Here is a 21,760-nt window from a genome sequence, read left to right on the forward strand (position 1 = left end):
CTGATGCCGCGGGAGCTGGAATATGACGTCATATTCCGGCTCCCGCGGCATCAGCAAAAGGCGCGCGAGGGAGCCGGTCAGAGAGATCAGAGAGCTCCCTCGCCGCCTCCTAATGAACTTCAGCGCCGCTCCGGGGATCCAGGAGGTGACCAGGCAGGAGGGAGCACTTCCCTCCTGCCGGTCACTGGAATTTTGCACCCCCAGAGCCGGTGCGCCCTAAGGCGGCCGCCTGTGCCGCCTTATGGACGCGCCGGCCCTGGTCCTTAAGGGGTTAAAGAATCAAGGTAGTTGTAGTTCAGCAAGATCTGGAGGGCCACAGTTTGAGGACCCCTGGTATACACAGCCAGGGATATCTAACTGCACTTAGCTCAAGGTCCAGCAGATGTCTCCCTTGTCTCCTATTCACACCAGCCTGGCTCTTGAATAGTTAAACCTGGTGGAGCATTTGCAATTGTTCTGGGAGGAGGGGAGAAATCAGTGAGTGCTTTATAGAGAGTGAAGGAGGGATGCTAGGAGGGTAATACAATACATTGAGAGGAGGAGTGCTGCTCTGTTACAGAAAGAAAAGCAACATGGAGGAGGTTGGTGTTTGATGCAGCATTGTGCTCAGCCCTCCTGGGTGCATGCTTTGCTCCTTCCTCCAGGACCCATTGCAGGCAGTGAGGGCTGCGGCACATCAGGGGAGACAGAGGAGAGGACATGATCAGCTCTCCGGCGGCTATCCTCCTCTGTCTGCTGGGCTGCAACGTGTGGAAAGCGGTCACCAAGACCCTGCAGGAGCCTAATGCAGGGGTTCAAGGTCGGTGGGTGCAGCTGGGTCATCCCTCATCCCCCTCCACTGCATGCACACAACAATAGAGGGCCATCACTCAGTGCACACCCTCTGCTGTGCCACCAGGGTGAAGGGGAGGGAGGGGGGCTCTGCAGTGGATAATACATGCCTGGCAATGAATGGGTTCTGGTACTGGCAGGGTTAATTAACCCATTGAGTCTCTTAATTGTTTAACCATACACACCCCCTTAGAATTCAGAGACAATGTTATGTCCCTCTATAAAATGTATCTATAGCGAGAATGTGTTTAATTTATACATATTCTGGTATAATCGTGTATGGTTACATAGAAATTCTATTTTCTTACCTTTTATTTTTATTTATTTTTTTAAATTAAAAAATCAGTCATGTGCATTGGGGGTTTGTTCACTAAGCGAGAAATTGTGTAGAATTGATAAGGGGGTTAAAAATTGTCATATTCGGGGTAAATGAATCACATTGGACACATTCTCCAACTGTGCTCTCTGATGCTTGTTATTTTATGGTATAATATTATTATTAGTATTAGTATTAGTATTAGTATTTTTTAAGTCCCATGCATTAGGGGATATATTCACTGAGAAATTGAATTGCGTTGACTTGACAAAGTTAAAAAAAATAAAATGGGGGGGGGGGGGGGGTTTAGAATCTGCAATAGAGCTATTTTTGTCCCATTTCAAATATTTTATTTTTTTTCAAATATTTGCAGTTCCAGAATCCATTATCCAAAATTATTTTATCTAGTAAACTCACCTGTTTTATATCTACTATTTTAAAATAAAAATTGATAATGTGCATTGGTTGTTGTAGAACTATCGTGTATAATTAAAAACATTTTTTTTTTTTTTTTTATATATATTCTGTTCTGTGTTAACTGCATTTGTGAGTTTTACTAACTTGGGAATGGCTAACCGTTAAATGTTTTTCACATTCTTCAAATGAGGATTTATTTAATTTTTATGAAAAATAAAATCCCCTTTTAATTCTTTCCCAGTAGGAAAGGTCTAACTGATAACTGTTTCCTTCTATTGTTCCCTGTGTCATTTTGTCCAGGAAACTTTGGTTCTATTTTATTGCTGCTGCTGCAGTGGAAATAGGAGAACCTGTTATTTCCCCTCCTTCACTCTAATATAAGCCGTTAAATATGAACACAGTTTTTTTAAAAATGTTCCTGGCCCTCCCCTTTAGTCTGGCAACAAAGAGGAGGGGGCACCTACCCTCTCCTTGATCCCTAAGGAAATTGTTCTACTTCCATTGCAGAGTGCTATGGATAGAATGCGGTGTTTCTGGACAGGCGTCCTTGGCTATAAGGGATTCCATTTATTTGGGGAGTGGGGCAAAGGTTGCCGAGCTCCCCTATTTGGGGAGGGGAAGGCTCTGGCCCTTTTCCATATATTTATTCCTTGTACTCAATGCTGTCGCATGTCCTTTTTAACAAATAAATGAAAAATCCTTCCTCCTTAAATGGGCTGCTAATTGTTGTTGATTTCCATCCCTTTAAGATCTGCAACTGATGGTTTTTTTTTTTTTGTCATCTTTATGTTGTCCTGTCTCTTTGGTGGAAAAACTTGGTTACTCATCACTTGAACTGCAAAGTTTGTTTAGAGCATGGTCTTCCTCCTGCCAATCTCACGCCCATTATTTTATTATTCTTTCAGGCTTTCCTGCGCGCTTTTTACTTCTGGCATCCATTTCGTTTTCTCTAGTGTATTCCCATAGCTTCATGATCTCATTATTATGTAGAATGTTCTAGAACCTTTACTGATCCATTACATCATTTTTATGTTCTCTTAACCCTTTCTCGCTGATGGAGACAGCTGTGGACAATAATTATTTTTTGGGGTGGGAGGGGGGTGACTTCATCTCTGATGGGGAAAGTGTTAAAAGTTTGGCTCCAGTTCATGACATCTGTCATGCATTGCTTTCCTTCAGCAGGGTTTGGGAGAGGTTAACCCCCCCCCCCCCCCCCCCTGCATGTGGTAGCAAAGTGATTAATATTTATGAACACGCTGTTTTATTTTATTTATTTTTTTTTGTGTGTTTTTTATAAGGCAGGTGTGCAGCACATTTGTGATACCTCAGCAGAATATACCGCTGGCTGTCTTGCAGTAAAGGCTTAACTGTGCATCTCAAATGTGTCCTGTATATCATGTTTGTAAGAATGCACTGCTTTTGTATGTTGTAGTAGTAGTTGTTGTTGTTGTTGTTTTTATGTTTACTGCAACTTTTTTTTGCCTGATTCATCAGACCCGCCAACGTTCTTTCATTGCTCCATGGTGTAGTTCTGACGCTCATGTCCCCATTGAAGGCAGTGGACACGGGGGCATCATGGACACTCTGACCTGTCTGTAGCTAGGCAGTCTCTTGAGCAGCAAATGCACCATGTGTTCCAATACCTCCTTTTTTTTTTTTTCTTCTTTTTTATATAATCATGGCCAGCATTATGTTTTTAAGCAAGTCAAGCTACATTAACTTTTCTGTGTGATCGGCCCAGATAGGCTTCTCTGCCCATGTGCAGCAATGAGCCTTGGGCACCCCTGAAACTAATCTTACTGATTTATCCTTCCTTGCACTACTTTTGGTAGGTACTAACCATTGCATGCCGGGGAACACCCCACAAAACTTGGCGTTTTTAGAGATGCTCTGACCCAGTAGTCTAGCCATCCCTACTTAGCCCTTGCCAAAGTCCTGCTTCCAACACATGAAAGTCAAGAACTGACTGTGTTCTTTTCTTGGTGACAATGTGATTCTAATAAGACATCCTTTTCGGTATTAATCCCTTCAATATCCGTGGTCCTACCTAATCTTGGTGCTGTGAAATTGTCTTTTTGATCCATAGAACCATACAATAATGTCTCCAGTCTTACAGAATGAATAGACTCTCTACACCCATTCTATCTCAATCAGTCAGGAGATGTCATGTTATAGTGTAATATGCCTTATGATGGTTTTAAAAAAACATTGAATCTGTTCGAAAGAGTAGAGGGCTCTGTTGCTGTTTCAGGTCACGGGACAACATATGATTATGTTTGGTACTATTACCTGAACATGATGGACATATATTGGAGAACCCCTTCAGCCAATCTTGGCCTGCAAACTTCTTTTTTTCCAGTTATAAAGAAAATCATTATTAATGAGATATTCCAAGAGCCACAAGTAATGACGAAAGCCTTGTGTAAATCATCCAATCTTTATTCATAGACGTTTCTGCATGATGGCTAAATCTCTTGATTTTCGTACAACTTGGTTCCAACTCCGATATGTGTCAGGGTTAATTACGAAAGTGAGACTTGGTGGAGGGTTATCCTGTACAGTTTATAACTAGTGACAGGGAAACAACAGCATTAGGAATACAGGTTTTTATTTCGAACGCTATAGTGCTTTACATTTGATATACATTATGAATTCCTGAAACTTCTCAAGTGATTTTAAGCCTGTGCATGTGTGTGGGCGTATAAATGTAATCGTCCAATTCATTTTTCAGGCTCAGTGTGTCTGCATGTGGTCTTCAGGCCATTATCTTTTCAACTATACATTTGCTGGTGATTTCTGCTAAATCCATGAATAGGCCAAATCAGTGCCTACATGAAGAACGTGGCATTGTGCAATTTGTGGATGACATATTACCATTATTCTATACCTTAAGAAAGCAGAATCTCCACTACTGTACAGATGTTTCAATATATTTTTAAACTATACCTTTGCTGTGAGCTCGGCATCAGCGTTCTCCCACCATCCCTAGTGCGATCTCCATAATTGGATTAGCTGACATTTTTGTAGGATATCTAGATCTGTATTTCGAACATGGTAATATAACCTAAATCTCTTTTTGCCAGCAATTCTAACGTTCCTCACAATATATTTAAAAGTTCTAGGGCTTGACTATAATGTTCAAGCTATGACGTATCAGTCCATTTAGCAAGGATTTGGTTTGTTTTTCTCTGGAACTAAATATAACAGATGCCCTCTGCTGCTAATGTATCGTAAATTGACTGGAATCTCAGGCCCTTTAAAATGCATTGTGATGTTCCGATGAATATCTTTGTGATGACCGTAAATCTGTTTGGTTTTTATATTGAAATGCTTCCGTTACATGTTCTAAATTTAATGCCATTGAGTCACAATGCAGTTTATAAAGTGAGGTATAGTCACGAATGTGTCAGAGATGCTGTCATGGCAGAAGAGCTCTATTAAGTTTTAAAATTCCTCCTACTGATAGCTGGGACAATGCAAGAAGAAAGAGCAGTTGAAGATGTGTGTTAAGGATCGAGATAAGGTGAGATGGGACAGGATCAAGCGGACAACTGGTGGGGTAAGCGCAGCCACCTCTTGTTCAGTAGATGGGGAGAAGGCCTGAAGAATAGGAAAGGCATGGTTGAAGTGTTGAGAGCTGAGTGAGAATTCTTTCTAAAGTAGCATGCAAAGCTATTGACTGAAAGGTTAGTTTTGCGGTATGGCCACAGCAGAATATAGAACAGTTGAAGGTATAAAAGAGAACTGGAATTGTGGAATCTGAGAGACGAAATTGTGTTGTAGAGATTATAGACAGTGTATGCATCTGAAAATGTAATATCGATGGTATTGCCAACTACATATGTGTGGTTTATATTTCAATGAAAGTTTCCACACAGTCTTTGGATTGATCATAGCTATCTTTCCTAATTAAAAACTATGAGGCAACCAGGCTTACTTGCGAATCTCGCACGTGATGCTCATTACACTCCACCTAGTTTACATTTTATCATAGTTGGATTTCGTGGATGACATGTACACAACTTTCATTCTAGGTCTATGGATGGAGCGAAAAAGCCACATAGGGAAACTACAATCCAAATCACCAAGCACATTTTATAGCCTTCAGGACACTATCAAAATAAAAAAAGAATACAGCATTATACAGTTGACTACCTCTTGTCTTTGGAGATATGGGGGCATACATAGTAAGATTAAAGAGCAGCGCCAGTGGTGATGCCAGGAGGGGAGCCCATTTGAAATATGTTAATGTCAGCCTTTCGGCAATATGTGCAGAGTGCTGTTAAATTGCTCATATCGAGCATGTCTGATGATCCGCTCATGCTTTATGGGAACTTGGTCTCTGGTCGCTTCAATAGGACAGTGGGACAGTACCCTAAGTGTAGGACTGTTGGGAGGTATGCCATTGATCTACGGATACATCAGGTGCCATATTTATCATTGTGTAATGGATTTCCATTGTAAATGTAGATATGCAAACTCTTACTTGGCCTCTAATAAATGCATTCTTTAAATAAGGAACATGCCTGGAAATAAAGACAAGTTTCTATGTGTATGTGTAGTTTATTGTAGCGGGCCATGGTTAGCTCGTTCGGTTACCTAAGCCAAGATATATGGCGTTCACCAGGAATGGAACCGGTCAACCTACGTGGAGACCCATTCCTCTCCCAGTAATGGACGACACACAGTTCCAGGGTGTACAACAACTTTATTGGCCACACTCGCCTTTATAATTTTCCCCATGCAAGCGGTGAACACCACACAATGACATTGCCCCCTCCCAGGGGACCTGGCGCGGGACCAGAACTCTGGTCCCTTTTGTCCCTCGTTCCTGCCACCCAAACACAGGGTTTTCCACTTCTGGGAACAGGGGGTCTTCTTCCCAGGATCCTTCATGCCTTGGATCCAAAGTACAGGGGGGTGAGGGGGGATCGTTGTCCCTTTGTCTCCCAGACATGGAAAGCCCGCCACTCAGTGTCTTCCTCCCCTGAGCCTCTGTATCTGTGGGAAACACCCTGCCTCTTTGTTTGTTCCCCAGGAACAGATAGCCAAACCCACCATTGTCCCCAAAGAATGTCCACACCAATCCCCAGGGACCCCCGTAACGGTACCTGCCTCGAACAGCCTCCGTTCGTGAGGTACCCGTGTGAAACCAGGCAAAAGAATTGTCTCCTTTCGGTGTGTGAATGCTCCCCCTGGTTGGCGCTAGTCTATACAAACGGCGGCCACCCAGGGAAGCACTCATTAATTACTTCCCTTGCGGTTTCACACTTGTGTTGCAAGTTGTGAACGTTCTAATTGACTGGTGCGAACATTCCAATAGGCACAGGGAAGGTCCTCGTTCAGGAAGCAATCCGGTAATGCTCCATGGGAGGCACGCGCCGAGGCTTCTCTTGCGGTTTGTGGTTTTGACACATTGTTACGAGGTGTTCTAATCCAACATTCTAAATGAAGTTTCGAGTGGTCCCTGTTCGGGAGGTGAATGAATTGCGTTCATGGAAAACCAACCGAACGGGGAGTAGGCACATTTTATACGAAGTAGCAGGGAAACACACAACTTATAACAAGGCAATGCATGAACAGGTAGTGGTCCCGCCAGTGTTATATGCTTTACCTGTTTATCTGATTTTCAACCTCCCTAAACCTTTTGTGCTATTTACTTTGTAATTAATGTATTTTAATGCAAAGTTAGAGTACGTGTTTTGCTTTACAGATATTTAAAACTCATTTAGATCATTGTAATTTCAGATCCCATTGTTCTACCTGTTGCCTTTTTACAAACCCTTCCATTTCTCATAAAACAGCTGTTGTGATTTGCATCAATATTTGGAATGTAAATTGTCAGCATATTTAAGGTTCTTTTCATTGGCCATGCATTAATTGAGGAGATACTTTGAGATGGAATGCATATGATCATTTCGTGTTTGTCAGCATATACGGTATGTGTATTTTGGACATTGTGATAGATTGGGAAGCCACAGGAATCTACTTCACGTCTGGAAGCGTTACAAAAAAAAAATGCATCGCAAGCATACAAGTCACATGCTTAATCCTTACCAGCTATTACAAACAGGGCAGGCAAGAGCACCTGTCATGTAAATTAATGTGGTGATGCCTTTTATAGATCATTTCAGGTATACGTTTTTACACAGCGTACAGATAAACACCATTTAAAATGAACTTTCGAGAATTTATTCAGTCCTACTTCATTTATAGCCTTCAATAAAAGTTACCTATACTTTCTATTGATCTCTGATTTATTTAAAAAGCCTTTTATTTCAGCTTACAGTATTTTACATTGAATAATGGTTATACGAAAAACTTAAAGACTGGAAATAAATAATAATAATATTGCCATTTCTATCGCGCTAACTTATTCTGCAGCTCTTAATGGTTAGCTTGTGCAAGGAAGTATACTATTGCGCAATATGTACGCACAACAGAATTTAATTTTTAGGCATTCTAAGAAAATGAGATGCCTGTGGAACTGATGTAAATTATTTGACTCCAAACAGTTGCGGCAGGGGACTTGCATCATGTACATTATAGTGGGCTGCAGTGGTTATGGTAGGGCTTGACAAATTTGTTTGGAATCTAGGAGACTGCTAAAAAAAAGTTAGTGGGGTGGTTAATGTAGTTGCTCTGGTGCCTATAGTCTGTTGTCCCTGAAGCCTTTTTAATGTAAATGCTGCCTTTTCAGAGAAAAGGCAGTGTTTACATTGCTGCCTAGTTAAACCTCTAGTGACAGTCACTCAGACAGCCACGAGAGTCCTGTGTCAGTCGAAAACTGGCACGGCGTGGGAAAGAAGGTGTTAACCTCTCTCTCGTGATGAAGGGGTGCAGGTGCCTAAACACACGCACTGACATGCGCGCGCACGCACACAAATTTTACTTTTTTTTTTTTTTTTTTTTATCCACCCAGCCTCCCTACGTTTGTAAGACCTGAGTGGACTTTCCCTGGGGTCCAGTGGGGCTGCTATTCCTGTGTGCGAGGGAGCAATGATCTTCCTTGACGCTACGCTCTGCTCCCTCGCACTGTCTGCTGTGATGCTGGGGCCGTAATTACATCATATTCCGGCTCCCGTCATCATTACACAGCGCAAGGAAGCAGAGAGGAGCTGCAGGAAGACTGCTCCCTCACATGCTGCCCCAGCCTGCTACATTGGCCTTTTTAAGGATGTAGAAAAAATACATGGTAATACGAATTGAGCTTATTTTTAAAGGGAAACTCCAGTGCCAGGAACAATCCGTTTTCCTGGCACTGCATGTCCCCTCTCCCTTCCAACCCCCCATCCCCGGTTGCTAAAGGGGTGAAAACCCCTTCAGTCACTTACCTGAGACCTCCGCCGATGTCCCTCGGCTGTGGTTTCGGGTTGCCGCCGACTCCTCCCCTTTCTTACGTCAGCCGGTGGGCGTGACTGATCCCGCCTGCTGGCCGGGGAGACCTAGTGCAAATGCATTAGAGCTCTCCATAGGAAAGCATTGAAAATGCATTTCAATGCTTTCCTATGAGGAATTGAATGACGCTGGAGGTCCTCACACAGCTTGAGGACGTCCAGCGATGCTCTAGCTATAGACACGGAAGTGCTCTCTAGTGGCTGTCTAGTAGACAGCCACTAGAGGAGGAGTTAATCCTGCAAGGTAATTTATTGCAGTTTATAAAAAACAGCAATAATTACACTTGCCAGGTTAAGGGTAGTGGGAGTTGGCACCCAGACCACTCCAATGGGCAGAAGTGGTCTGGGTGCCTGGAGTGTCCATTTAACCCCTTAAGGACCAAACTTCTGGAATAAAAGGGAATCATGACCTGTCACACATGTCATGTGTCGTTAAGGGGCAAAGGGATAATTGAGAATTGGAGAGGTAGTAAATATGGGTTACTTGCAGGATAGTCAGAGTAGGTTCACCCTGAATACAATTGGGGAGGATCATGCTTAATGCAGCTGACTGCTACACAGGTGCCAGAGTGATGTGCTCAAGCGACATACAACCTAAAATAAGTTAATGCATTTAAAAAAAAAAAAAAAAAAAAGTGGCTTGGGGGGGAGAGAGATTTGCTATATCAAACAAACTCCAGTGTGGGACGTTGGGGCATGATTACAGTGTGCTGGTTTCATTGGGGTTACCAAAAATCGCATGGGAGACCCAAGTATGAAAACCAAACCAGCGTTAAAAACCCTGCTCTAATTTCTTAAAAATAAATTTCTCTTACATTACTAGCTGCGCTGCCAAGGGAGTCTGCTACTTTTACAAAGCAATGCATCAATGCGCATCAGATGATCTATACTGATAATGAATGCTTGTGTCTAATGCTCTGCTCATTCCTTCTCTCTAAAGGTCTAAAAATATATATTCCTACTGTAAATTTTCTATTGGTCACTTAACAATGGCCTGTCTAAAAAAAAAAAAAAAAAAAAAAAAAAAAAAAACCAGAATTCAAACTATTGTGGATTTCTGTCTCTCTGCACCTCTCTCACGTAAATCTTTTTATATTAAACATTTTCTTCCTCTTTATTTATATTTTTGCTCGTAACAAATTTTGGCCTCTGTTTTTAATATGTATTAAAAGTTGTTTTAGATGTGGCAATACTCAGTGACTATAACATCGAGAAAGTGGAAAAATACCAAAGACTGAAAGTGAAGCTAGAAAGGATGTGGAAAGTGAAGGCAGTAGTAGTCCCAGTTATGACAGCACTCGGGGCTGTAAACCGACGCTTTATTTTCAGTGTCCCTTTAAAGCCGATCGTTTAACTTTGCGTGCACACACAAGTTTTGTACAAAGTCAGATTTTAATATCTTCATAAAACTACCCAGCTTTGGAACATATATCCATTTTCCGTTCCAGTTTTCCCAGCATGTACCTGAGCTCCCCTTCCATTGATGCACTTTATACGGGATAAAAGGCTTTTCCTGTGTGCCGGTAAAGAGGGATGTGTGGATTTTTTGCATTCCCTGTTTATCTACAGCTCACAGCAGTTAAAACCCGCACCTTCCCAAAAAAAATCTGTGCAGACTGCGTATTTTTAGGGTTATCTAATCCTCCTGGCAGATGCTTGCCTTTTGAAAACCTGTGATGTTGGTCTCTTGGTGACGTCTTTTGTGTGGCGGCTGCACTGCAATAATGCCTGTGTTCGTCCATAGCTGAGCAGTGCAAGAACATCTAAAATTGATGATTCATTGTAATATTTTTTTATTTTTTTTTCGAATATGAACATCTCTAAAGAGCATAAGACGGTGATGTTAACACGAACAATCCGAATGACTTGCAGGTTATGGAAAGTGAAAATGTGCTAAGCATGTAGAGTTTAACAGCCATTGTAGGAGTTCTGGTCCTTGTAGCACAATTAGGAAAAACACTTTGCTCTTTCATTTAATTGCACATCCCTAATTTAGCCTGTTTTACTGACCTGCTAATGCTGTTACTTTTCATAGCCTGACAGGCATATAAACTGCTACACAGCATGTTCAGTTATGTAATGGTAAACATGAGCTAGCAGAGTTGGTTTGTCACTGTATCCACTTAACCAGATTAATGGTACTATTTTTTTTAAAGTTGTTAAAGAACATGCTAAGCATCATAGCTACCTCAGTGTGTTGCAGTGGTTCTAGTACCAAGAGTACCTGGCACACACCATTGCAAATAAAAGTAGTCAAACCATTTAGTAACTCAATTAAGAAGGGAGGTGCTGGGGGTTGGTGCGGCCTCATTAAGGCTTGCTAGAGAAGCACTGTAAGTCTCCCTTCAAAATTCCCTGCAGCTTTTCTGTGCCTCTTCTGTCCCACTCCACATTCACGCACCGTGTGACTACTTACATTAAGGGAATTGGAAGCATTTCCCTCAATGTAAGTAGTCACACCAGTGCTTGGGTGTAGGGTGGGATAGAAGAGAAGGGAGACTTGCAGTGCTCACCTACTGGCAACATAGCCACTGCAGCGTGCTGTAGTTATTATGGTGCTTGGAGTTTCCCTTTAATTCTTTGCAATGCCCACTAGTTGAAAATATTTCAATCAATGCTTTGAATGTGGTGGGGTTTTTGGTGTGTGTTTTTAACTTTTGTATTACCTTAACAAAAATTGCATTTTTATGTGAGCTACTGAAAGATGGCTACCCGGATGTGCACCATATGTTAAAATTGTGCACCTGCTTTGAGCGCTGACGGAAATTGTCAATATCCTCAAAATATACATCAAATATTTCCTTACCGTATAAGTCGAGATTTTAGTTGTAAACTTTATTTTAAAATGCAGTCGACTTATCCACGGGTCAGTGCTAGTTTCGATAGAATTTCGACTCCCGAATGCCGTTCTCCCAGCTGTTCAGGAAGTTATACGGGCAGGGTACAAGTTTCTGTGGGATTTGCGGGCTTGCATAGCCTACTCAGAGATCCATGCCGTCGACGACCATGTACCGCTGCCTGCGTTCGGTAAACAAGAGTGTTTGAACACGTGCGTTCGTATATACGAATGGTGACCACCCAGGGAATGCTTGTTTGTGGTTAACAGCCAGGGATGGTCGGTGATTACGAGGTGTTAACAAAGGGGATCACACACAGTCTGTTCGATAACTGAACAGACTGGCAACAATTCCATTCGAATGCAGTACCCTCGACTTATGCACGAGTCATGGCATAATAATAATGTATCTCAATTATTGGTCAAAACACTGTACTCTAAGTATAGACTAGTGTATATACGGTACGTTATTCCAAATCTACTAAATGGAGTGTAAATTAGTAATGTCTGGTTACAAATGCATGTCTGTTAGTCAACCCATTGTACAGCGCTGCAGATTTTGTTGGTGCCTTTATAAATAATAATATGCCAAACAGTGCAATGATACTACAAATAGAGACACAAATTATTTAAAATGCTTCTGGTGGGGTGGCGGAGCTAGCGCCCAACGGCAATGGTCGCACTCTCTTTGACCTCCGACAAACGGGAAGGAAAAACACCAAAAACCTGCTGACAACCGGGGTATAACACTCCCTAACGAGCACCGGACAGCTCTACTTATGATGGGGAGAAAGACTTAAAAAAAAAAAAAAAAAAAAAAAAAACCCCGTCCGGATTGACCAAGATTTTGCGCCGATATCGGTGATCTCCTGAGGGGGCCGCATGGCGCAGGAAGAGCTGACATTGCGGCGGATCTGGGAGACTTCTCCGACAATTCAGCCATTTCCTCCACAATATAGAAGAACGGGGAATCAAGCCTCCAACCCCCCCCTACCAGCAGCCAAAGGGTCGGAACCGCTCACCACAGGGGTACATACTGGCCTCCTGACGGACCTCTGTCAAAGCCTCTCCTCAGAAATCTCCCAGGTGAGAAGACCTCAAGGGGTTTAATGGGCGCCTAAACTCAATCGCGCAGACAACCACACCACATGCAGTCCACATTCTAGAGCTACAGAACCAGATTTAAACCATCACTACAGCTCACACCACTCTAAGCCACCAATTAGCAGCAATGGAGGACAAGAGAAGGTGGAAACACCTGAAGATCAGGAGACTCACGGACAACATAACACAAGCAGAACTGCCACACTGCCTGCATAGGCTCTTTACAGCCCTTTTATCTCCCAAACAAGCAAAAGGCATCACACTGGAGGGGATGTTCCGGCTCCCCAAGCCTCCTGCAGCGGCATCGGAGATAGAGGCAACCCTGACCACCCTGGGCCTGAACAACGCCGGCACCAACAGCATGGGACCCGGCCAATTCTGCCCCGTTTATCCCGGCAAATCAGAACATACCCAGCCGTGCAACTACTTGACTATGGAAATTATATAGTTTATTTTATATATTTTTACTTAACCCCCTTTTTTTTTTTTTCTCGGATTGTGAGGAACAGGCACCTCGCAGGGCCAACCTCACGCTGAGAAAATGTAGACCGTATAAGTTATAACATTCGTATTGTATACCCCTTGGTTTGTGTTTTATATACCACACAACATACCATGCCATGCACCAACAGCGGGCCATACCCCTCTCTACCACCTCCCAGGCATAAACAGCCCATAACCGGGATTACCTGGAAAACATTAGCTCCAAAAAAAAAAAAAGGAAAAAACACCTTACCCCCCCCAGCTCTGCGCTAATAACCGCTTACACCCACTCAACCAAGTGGAGCTGTGCCCACTCAGCATCCAGCCTTAGATAAATATCGCACACTCTCTCACTTTCTGTTACCACACAGCCATACATGTCCCTGACACCTACACCAACTACAACCACTGCTAGAGGCATGATCATGGCGGTAACACACTACATTACCATAAACAATAAAAACCGCAGCCAACATCGCTACTCCACCAATGTATGCAAATGGTTAAAAGCAATGTTATGCTTCATTGTATGTATTATATGCAATGTCTATATCATATTGACTGCGAAAAATAAAGAATTTAAAATGCTTCGTGTGTGTGTGTGGGGGGGGGGGTGTTATTATAATTTTTTTTTTTTTTGTATTACATTTGCGTGTATTGCTGGAGATCTATTTTGGTAGCAATCTTTTTAGTAAACTGACCAAAAAATACTCCCCTCAGTTCATCAATTTTGCAAATGCAATTTATTTGTGAATTGTTATCTACTCTATATTGGGTATTTAGGCCGATTCCCATGAGCATATCAGAGGCCCGTGGCCCTTTTAACAGCACAACCAGACCCCTGTGAAATCGGCAGGGCTGGGAGGAAGTGAGTTCAGGTCACATCCTTCCAGCTTACTGAGAGCCTGGACCGAGAGGTCGGATGGGGAGGTTGGGAGGAGAGAGCCTGCTCCAGCCCCATACTCCCCTCCGCTCGTAGCAGGATTCCTCTGGACTGCAGGGATGCCACCATCTCAAAAGGTATGGAAATTGACTGCCTTATCTGTGTATCTGGCAGTATATGTCCATACATCCCAGCATTCCATTTCAAACACTACCCACAAGTACACTACATCTTTCTAAAGGCAATAGTACATACAAGCGCACTTCTTACTCCAATGCCAACACAACACAAAAATTCACCAATACATGCAAACCCTGCTCACAAATACAACCCTGCAAGGATGGCTAAATGGTATATTTCCAACTGGCAAAGCATTATGGGATTTGTATGACAGATGGAAATCTACCTTTTGGGCACCCTTGCACTAAAGGGGGCGCTCAAAAAAGAATAATCTTGCACCATTGTCCTCTTTAAATTTGTTGCGCCACTGCGTGGGAGCTACCAATAACATTGTGTCATGGTTGTCCAGGTCCTTCTCGCTTGGCGAATCTCTGTAATTTCCATGCACATGGATCATCTCCACCTCTTGGTGAATAGGTTCCCACAGTTTCAGTGCTTTGCTTGTATATTGCACTGTTTTTAGGCAAATTTTTGTTTGCTGTGTTTAGAAGTTTAAGGAATCTTTGCATTTTTAATGACGTTAAACATTTGCATTAAGACAAGTTCTCAACGACATTGTGATCAGCGCACTCTGTATAGGAAAACCAGACACATAATTCACAATTTCTTCTTCTTTGTTACGGATTCTATGTATTCGATTCCAAACCATCTGGCTAATGAATCTTTCATGACAGACGTTCTCTCCCCCCAACCAAGCATTTACAATAAATTATATCTAATGTGATTTGCCCTCTTTTAAGCAAAGTAAACCATGAGCTGCCAGTCATGTCTTTAAAACACTGGGATTTTTGTTAATGGTTACTATTAAATGAGATTTTCTGAACACCATATTAAATACTACATGCATTTATTGTATAGAACCTGCTCATTGCTTTACAAGATGTAATTTCCATGTGCTTTAAATGAGAAAGCAAGAAAAAAAAAATCACCCCCCCCCCCCCCCCCCCCCGCCGCACCTTAAAGCAACACTATAGTGTTGGGAATACAAATGTGTATTCCTATAGAGTTCTAATCACTCGCCTGCTGCAAGGCAAAAAGTCGCACTACGCCAATTAGATGGTCTCTTAGTCACTAGAGACATGTATTATGCGGTGTTGTGCATTGCAGGGTTAAACAAGAGCAAAATTGCACTCAGATCACACCTAAAATGATTGATAAAGGGTGCAGAATTAACCCCTGCCAAAACAAATGAAGTCTAAAACCTAACAAGGGCAACGTTTCCAACCACACAGGGGCCTTTGACAAAAGAACCTTTTTGTCAAAGACCCCCATGTGGGGAAAAACGTTGCCCGTGTGTGTGCACAATAAATTGGAGTGCTGTTCACTGAAATAAAATTATTGGAGTACTGGACTTTTTTTTTTTTTTTTTTTTTTCTTATGTTTAGGTGTCCTTTTAATTTCCAACTCCTGACATGTTTTGGTTTGTCAGCGTGGTCGTCCTGAATATACTGCTGTGATCATGTCTGTGTGAAAGTAGTTGAGGGAGTTACAAAGTGGGACAGCTAGTCAGGAATACTAGGAGATTGTGGGTTGGGTTTGACCGCAATGAAATCCATTTCAGAGAAAGTGATGTATATGATCTTTAATGAAACCAGAGAATGGATCTGTGTTTTTGCTGTTTTAAAAAATAAAAATAAAATAAAGTTTGTAGTTTATTTTACATAGACCCTGTTGGAAACCAGGGTCTCATGGGCATTTTGTCCGTGAAGTGCCAATCCGGCATTAAAATTGTAAGCGTCATCATGGTGGTGTCTTCCTCCTAATGTACAGCTCCAGCCATTAATGTTAAGTGAAAAAATAGATGTATTGTGTTTTTTTTTTGTTTGTTTTGTTTCTTTTCTGACAATCACTTTTGGTTTTGTTTGGCTAACCCTTTAAATTATGTTTTCCAGTTGGGACTTTGTTAATGGCACCTTGAGCCCTGTGGTTTCTCCCATTGTGTGTATCATTCTGTGTTATTTGCCAGCCCAATAAACTCTAAATCAGCCACTTTAGTAAGAGGGAAAAACTGCTTTGAGCCACAATATTTTTGAATAGGAGGAAGTTCATGTTATTCCATAATGTCAGTTATTATTGAGAACAATGGAGCTTTTATGAAACCAATGCCACAAGCACTTCTGTAAAGGACAATAACCACGAACACCCTGCCTCCTGACCCCCACTGCATGCTCTGTCTTTTATTTTTCTAATTAAGTCTGTTTCCGTGCCAAATGCCTTGCCCACTTGAACAAGCCAACATGCCAAAGAATAAAGCGTTAAGAATCTGAGCATTGCAGCGTGGGCTTATAGATTGTTATGTTAAACACAATGACAGAATGCCCCAGTGACACGTGTAATCCATTGCTTTGTTAAGGAGGCACGACTGTATTGATGGAACAATGTAACAAACTTTTAAAAATGTCCTGCTTGACATCTCCGAAGTTCCATACTGTACAGAGTGAACTGCAGAGCTGTGATTACCCCACAGTTGAAATATAAGAAAATAAATAAAAATTAAAAAAATCGTAAAACAAATGACTGCAACTTGTTTTTTTTTTTTTTTTTTCTTTTTTTAACAGTTGAGCACTGGTTAAAATTGATTAGAGATTGTTTTAAAGCAGTAGTGTAATTATCTTATGCACTAAGCATTTTGTACACCAGAAGACTGCTTTATTGATTCTTCAAGCTTTGTCCTGTTCAAAACGATGACCTAATTTTGTCGTTTTCTAAAATGTTCTTACTGTACCCGGAGTGCTAATTATCTAACTGCTGTTTACTGGCAGTCATTGAGCTCATTCTGTCTGCGTTAAAACACGGTAACTAGACAGAATGGTTAGAGCAGCTAAATGATGCATTATTTATTTTTATTTTGTTTGTTGAACAAGTCTCCTAGGGACACTAACGCATCATACTACACTGTTTATGAATCTCAACTAAAGTGACAAATGCAAGTGTTATATCAACACTCATACACATATAGAAGGTATTCATTATGTCATAACCTTTACAGTAATGCAAAGTTGTTATGGTGCTGAGAATGACCATTTAACCGGTGTCCAATTTTAAATACTAATCTTACAGAATGACAGAATAAGTGCGATTGTAAGCTATCATAACTAAATTTCACTTGGTACTATACTGAAAACCTCTTGGAGGAATTGTCGCCTTTAGAAGTCCCTGTTTTTCATTGGAATAACAACGAAAAAAGAAACCATTTTTATTGCATATGTAAAATGACTACTAAAAACAGGGAATCATCTGCGTCATTTGGAGACGTGTGTGTGTGTGTGTTTTCTCCTAACCGGTTTATTTCGGAATTTAAAGAAACTGCTGGGGAGAAAAAATAAACTATGATGAAAGGGCACTCCAGGTGCCCTCTTAGTACAGGAGCAATGTGTAGTTTGTTAGTTATGGAAAGTGATTATTATAAATGTATATAATTTTGTTTTATTCTAAAAAATATATGGTTTTAGTCTATATATGTTCACCCTCTATACCTCTTGGCTTGCAGTTTTTCCCTTTTTGCTAAAATATTGCTATGTAGTGTGTTGTTGCCACTTTCCGTTAACCTATTTCATGACTAGTTTACTAAATTTCATGTCAAATGCCATAACGCTCTTCCATAGTTCATGCATTAAGTGCCATCTTTCTTTCCATACCCCATGTTAATTCTATTTAATCACAACATTTCACTGTGCATTTAATTCATCAGTAGCTATTCTATATCTCCACATACAGTGAGGGGGGAAAAAAAGTATTTGATCCCCTGCTGATTTTGAACGTTTGCCCACTGACAAATGATCAGTCTGTAATTTTAATGGTAGGTGTATTTTAACAGTGAGAGTCAGAAGAAGAGAAATCCAGAAAAACGCATGTCAAAAAAGTTATAAATTGATTTGCATGTCAATAAGTGAAATAAGTATTTGACTCCTTCGATTTAGTACTTGGTGGCAAAACTCTTGTATGCAATCACAGAGTTCAGATGTTTCTTGTAGCTGGTCACCAGGTTTGCACACCTCTCAGGAGGGATTTTGCCCCACTCCTCTTTGCACATCCTCTCAAAGTCATTAAGGTTTCGAGGCTGATGTTTGGCAACTCGAACCTTCAGCTCCCTCTACAGATTTTCTATGCGATTTTAAGGTATGGAGACTGGCTAGGCCACTCCAGGACTTTTTTAATGTGCTTCTTCTTGAGCCACTCCTTTGTTGCCTTGGCTGTGTGTTTTGGGTCATTGTCTTGCTGAAATACCCATTTTCAATTCCCTGGCTGAGGGAAAGAGGTTCTCACCCAAGATTTAATGGTACATGGCTCAGTTCATCGTCCCTTTGATGCGGTGCAGTTGTCCTATCCCCTTGGCAGAAAAAACACCCCCAAAGCATAATGTTTCCACCTCCATGTTTGATGGTGGGGATGGTGTTCTTGGGGTCATAGGCAGCATTCCTCCTCCTCCAAACACGGCAAGTTAAGTTGATGCCAAAGAGCTCCATTTTGGTCTCATCTGACCACAACACTTTCAGTTCTTGGCAAACTTCAGACGGGCCTGTACATGTGCTTTCTTGAGCAGGGGGACCTTGCGGGCGCTGAAGGATTTCAGTCCTTCACGGCAAAGTGTTACCAATTGTTGTTTTGGTGGCTGTGGTCCCAGCTGCCTTGAGATCATTAACAAGATCCTCTGTGTAGTTCTGGGCTGATTTCTCATGATCATTGATACTCCACGAGGTAAGATCTTGCATGGAGCACCAGACAAAGGGACACTGACAGTTTTGTGTTTCTTCCATTTGCAAATAATTGCACCAACTGTTTGCACCTTCTCACCAAACTGCTTGGCGATGGTCTTGTAGCCCATTCCAGCCTTGTGTAGGTCTACAATCTTGTCCCTGACATCCTTGGACAGCTCTTTGGTCTTGGCAATGGTGGAGAGTTTGGAATTGTCACGACACTCCTTAGTCAATATGCCCTCGTGCAGTACTTGCACTCACCACTCTTTCTGTTTGGCACTGTTTCTCATTTCCTTTCGTTAGGCACTACACCTGGCCCTTGTTTAGCACCTATATATTCTGGTTTCTCCCCTCACTCCTGGTCAGATCATTATCCTCTATCCTTGACCCTGTACCTGCTGTTTCCTGGTTCCCGTGATTCTGGCTCCTTGCTCCTGTCTCCTGTGTCTTGTTTCCTGTGTATCCTGTGTATCCTGAGTATCCTGTGTTTCCTGATCCGGTGTTCCGATGTCCTTATGGTCCTGTGTCCTGTGCCTCCTGTTCCAGTGTTCGCCTGCAGTGTTCCTGTCTAGACTCCTTCTCCAGTGATTCTGACCTTGCTGCATTATTTCTGTGTGACCTGCTTAGGACTTTGCCCCTTGATGTTCATTTTGTACTTGGTGGCTGCACTCACCTGACTAAGCCTTTATCTTTGCCTAGGACTATCGTGGACTCTGCCTGCTCTATTGTATATATTGGGTTATTGTATATATTTATATATTTGTGGCATTGTCATATTTTGTTTTGTATATATTATATATATCTATATCCTTTTGGTTTGCCTTAATACATTTTCTTTATTACTCCATTTATCGTGTCCTAGAATTATTTCTCTACTAAGTTGGTTCCCACACTTAAAGGGACAGTGCTGTTGCAGGGCAGCACCCCTTCATGTCATGACAGAATGATCTGACCACTTGGAACCGGCAGAGTATAATGTCTAGGATCACAATGAAGAACCTTGTTGGTATTCATGCTGATTCACAGCAAGAGTGTGCTCTCATTGAGACTTGTTGTAATCAGTTAGGAAAAATTCAGCGGCAGATTGGAAAGGCCTCTAATTTATGCTTATCTATTATCGATGTCTCCTGTCAAATCCAGAAATCTGTATTATGTGGATTTATCTATGAACTTCAAACTTTTCACAAAAACATATGTGATTCATTGCTTTTTCAGTTACCTAATTGCGATATATGGTTGAGAGAGCCTCCTGTGATAAGTAGGGTGTATACACTTATCCGTATGTCTCTTAAAGAGATATCACATAAAAAATCTTTGTCATATTTGCAGAGACAAGTGAGAGTAATGCACAATAATCTTGTTGCCTTGTTACCTGAAGTGCAATTTATTATTGATCTTGTACAAGAAAGAATGACTGTCTTTATGCCTGATAATAATGATGGTATTCCCTTTTCTGATGTACATAGCATAACAAATCCTCCTGACTCTGACTTGGGAAAATGGCTTGTTGGTCCTCCCGACTGCAAAACCGAAGTCCCTCTGGAAATTAAAGCTGAATGCCTTCCTGCCCAAACAAAAGACGAAGATGTTGAGGGGTTATACAGCACTGGCGATCCCCTCATGGACCAAGTCTTTGATGAACTGGGTGCTCGTTGCATAGCAGCTTTAGAGGACGAGCAGTCTGAATGGGAAGGTAGTACCAGTACGCAGTTTCCTAATGTTGTCTCAGTACCAGAGACACATAGTACCCATATATTACCATCTCTTTTCTGCAAGATCCACTCGCCTATTCCCAAGGTGAAGCTACCGGCTACCAAGATGAACGATCTCAACACCGTTCAAGAGGGTACATGTCTGGTCAGAGAAAGTCTCAAGCAAACTCTGCCCAACCACGAAGCAGAAACAGACTCCCCTGAGTCTGCAACTAGAGATACGAATTCCTACCTCACCGTGCCAATTGAGGAGACCACCAGTGACCTGAACCAGGTAACAGGGTCTGATCTGAAGGCCTGTCCCACAAAGGACAATGCATCCGAACTAGAAGAGTCACCTATAAAAGGTGCTCCGGGTGATGCAAGTGACGACAAGGTTGGACCATTGAAATTGGGGACCAATCTCGTTGAAGGTGAATCTCCTGTCAAAAAGTCACCACGTAGGAGACGTGGTAAACGACCTACTTCTTTCAAGACACTGGCTGAGAAGGCTGAAGAACCAAAGGTGAAAACTTCAGAACAACCAGTGGAAGAAGAGGCTATTGTGCCAAAGGCAGCTCATGACGTTGATGTGGGGAGGCTTGATGATTCCAATTTTAACCCTTCTACCTCTGGGGGTTTGAAGATTGGCACCCCTCTCCCAACCGCAACTGTGGAAAATGAGTTGTCGCCAAGCAAAAAAGACAGTTATCTTCAAATAGAAGACAAAGACTCAAACTGGGTGCAACGTGACAAACCCGTGATGGATCAGCCGCTTAACCAAACGCCAAAGGAAAGGAGTGTAACCGAACAAGGAGGTACCTGTTCCCATGATGAAGGAAGCTCCTTCTATGACATTTCAGTTACCATGATGTCTATCACTCCCCCTAAACTCCAGCAAGTATTAAATGAAGACTTGCCTTCA

The 21,760-nt window shown here is 42.0% G+C and overlaps 1 protein-coding gene across 1 annotated transcript in view; it reads left to right on the top strand.

Annotated features, from left to right (window-relative positions):
• Positions 1 to 483: 483 nt before the first annotated feature.
• Positions 484 to 21,760, top strand: part of FAM171A1 (family with sequence similarity 171 member A1) — a 96,933-nt gene continuing 75,656 nt past the window's right edge. Inside the window, exon 1 of the mRNA XM_063452475.1 lies at positions 484 to 799. Coding sequence (XP_063308545.1) covers positions 700 to 799 — 100 coding nt within the window. The 5' untranslated portion in view covers positions 484 to 699. The remainder of the gene's footprint in view (positions 800 to 21,760) is intronic.

This window comes from Pelobates fuscus, chromosome 4, assembly GCF_036172605.1.
Source record: "Pelobates fuscus isolate aPelFus1 chromosome 4, aPelFus1.pri, whole genome shotgun sequence".
In the NCBI taxonomy this organism is placed as follows: domain Eukaryota; kingdom Metazoa; phylum Chordata; class Amphibia; order Anura; family Pelobatidae; genus Pelobates; species Pelobates fuscus.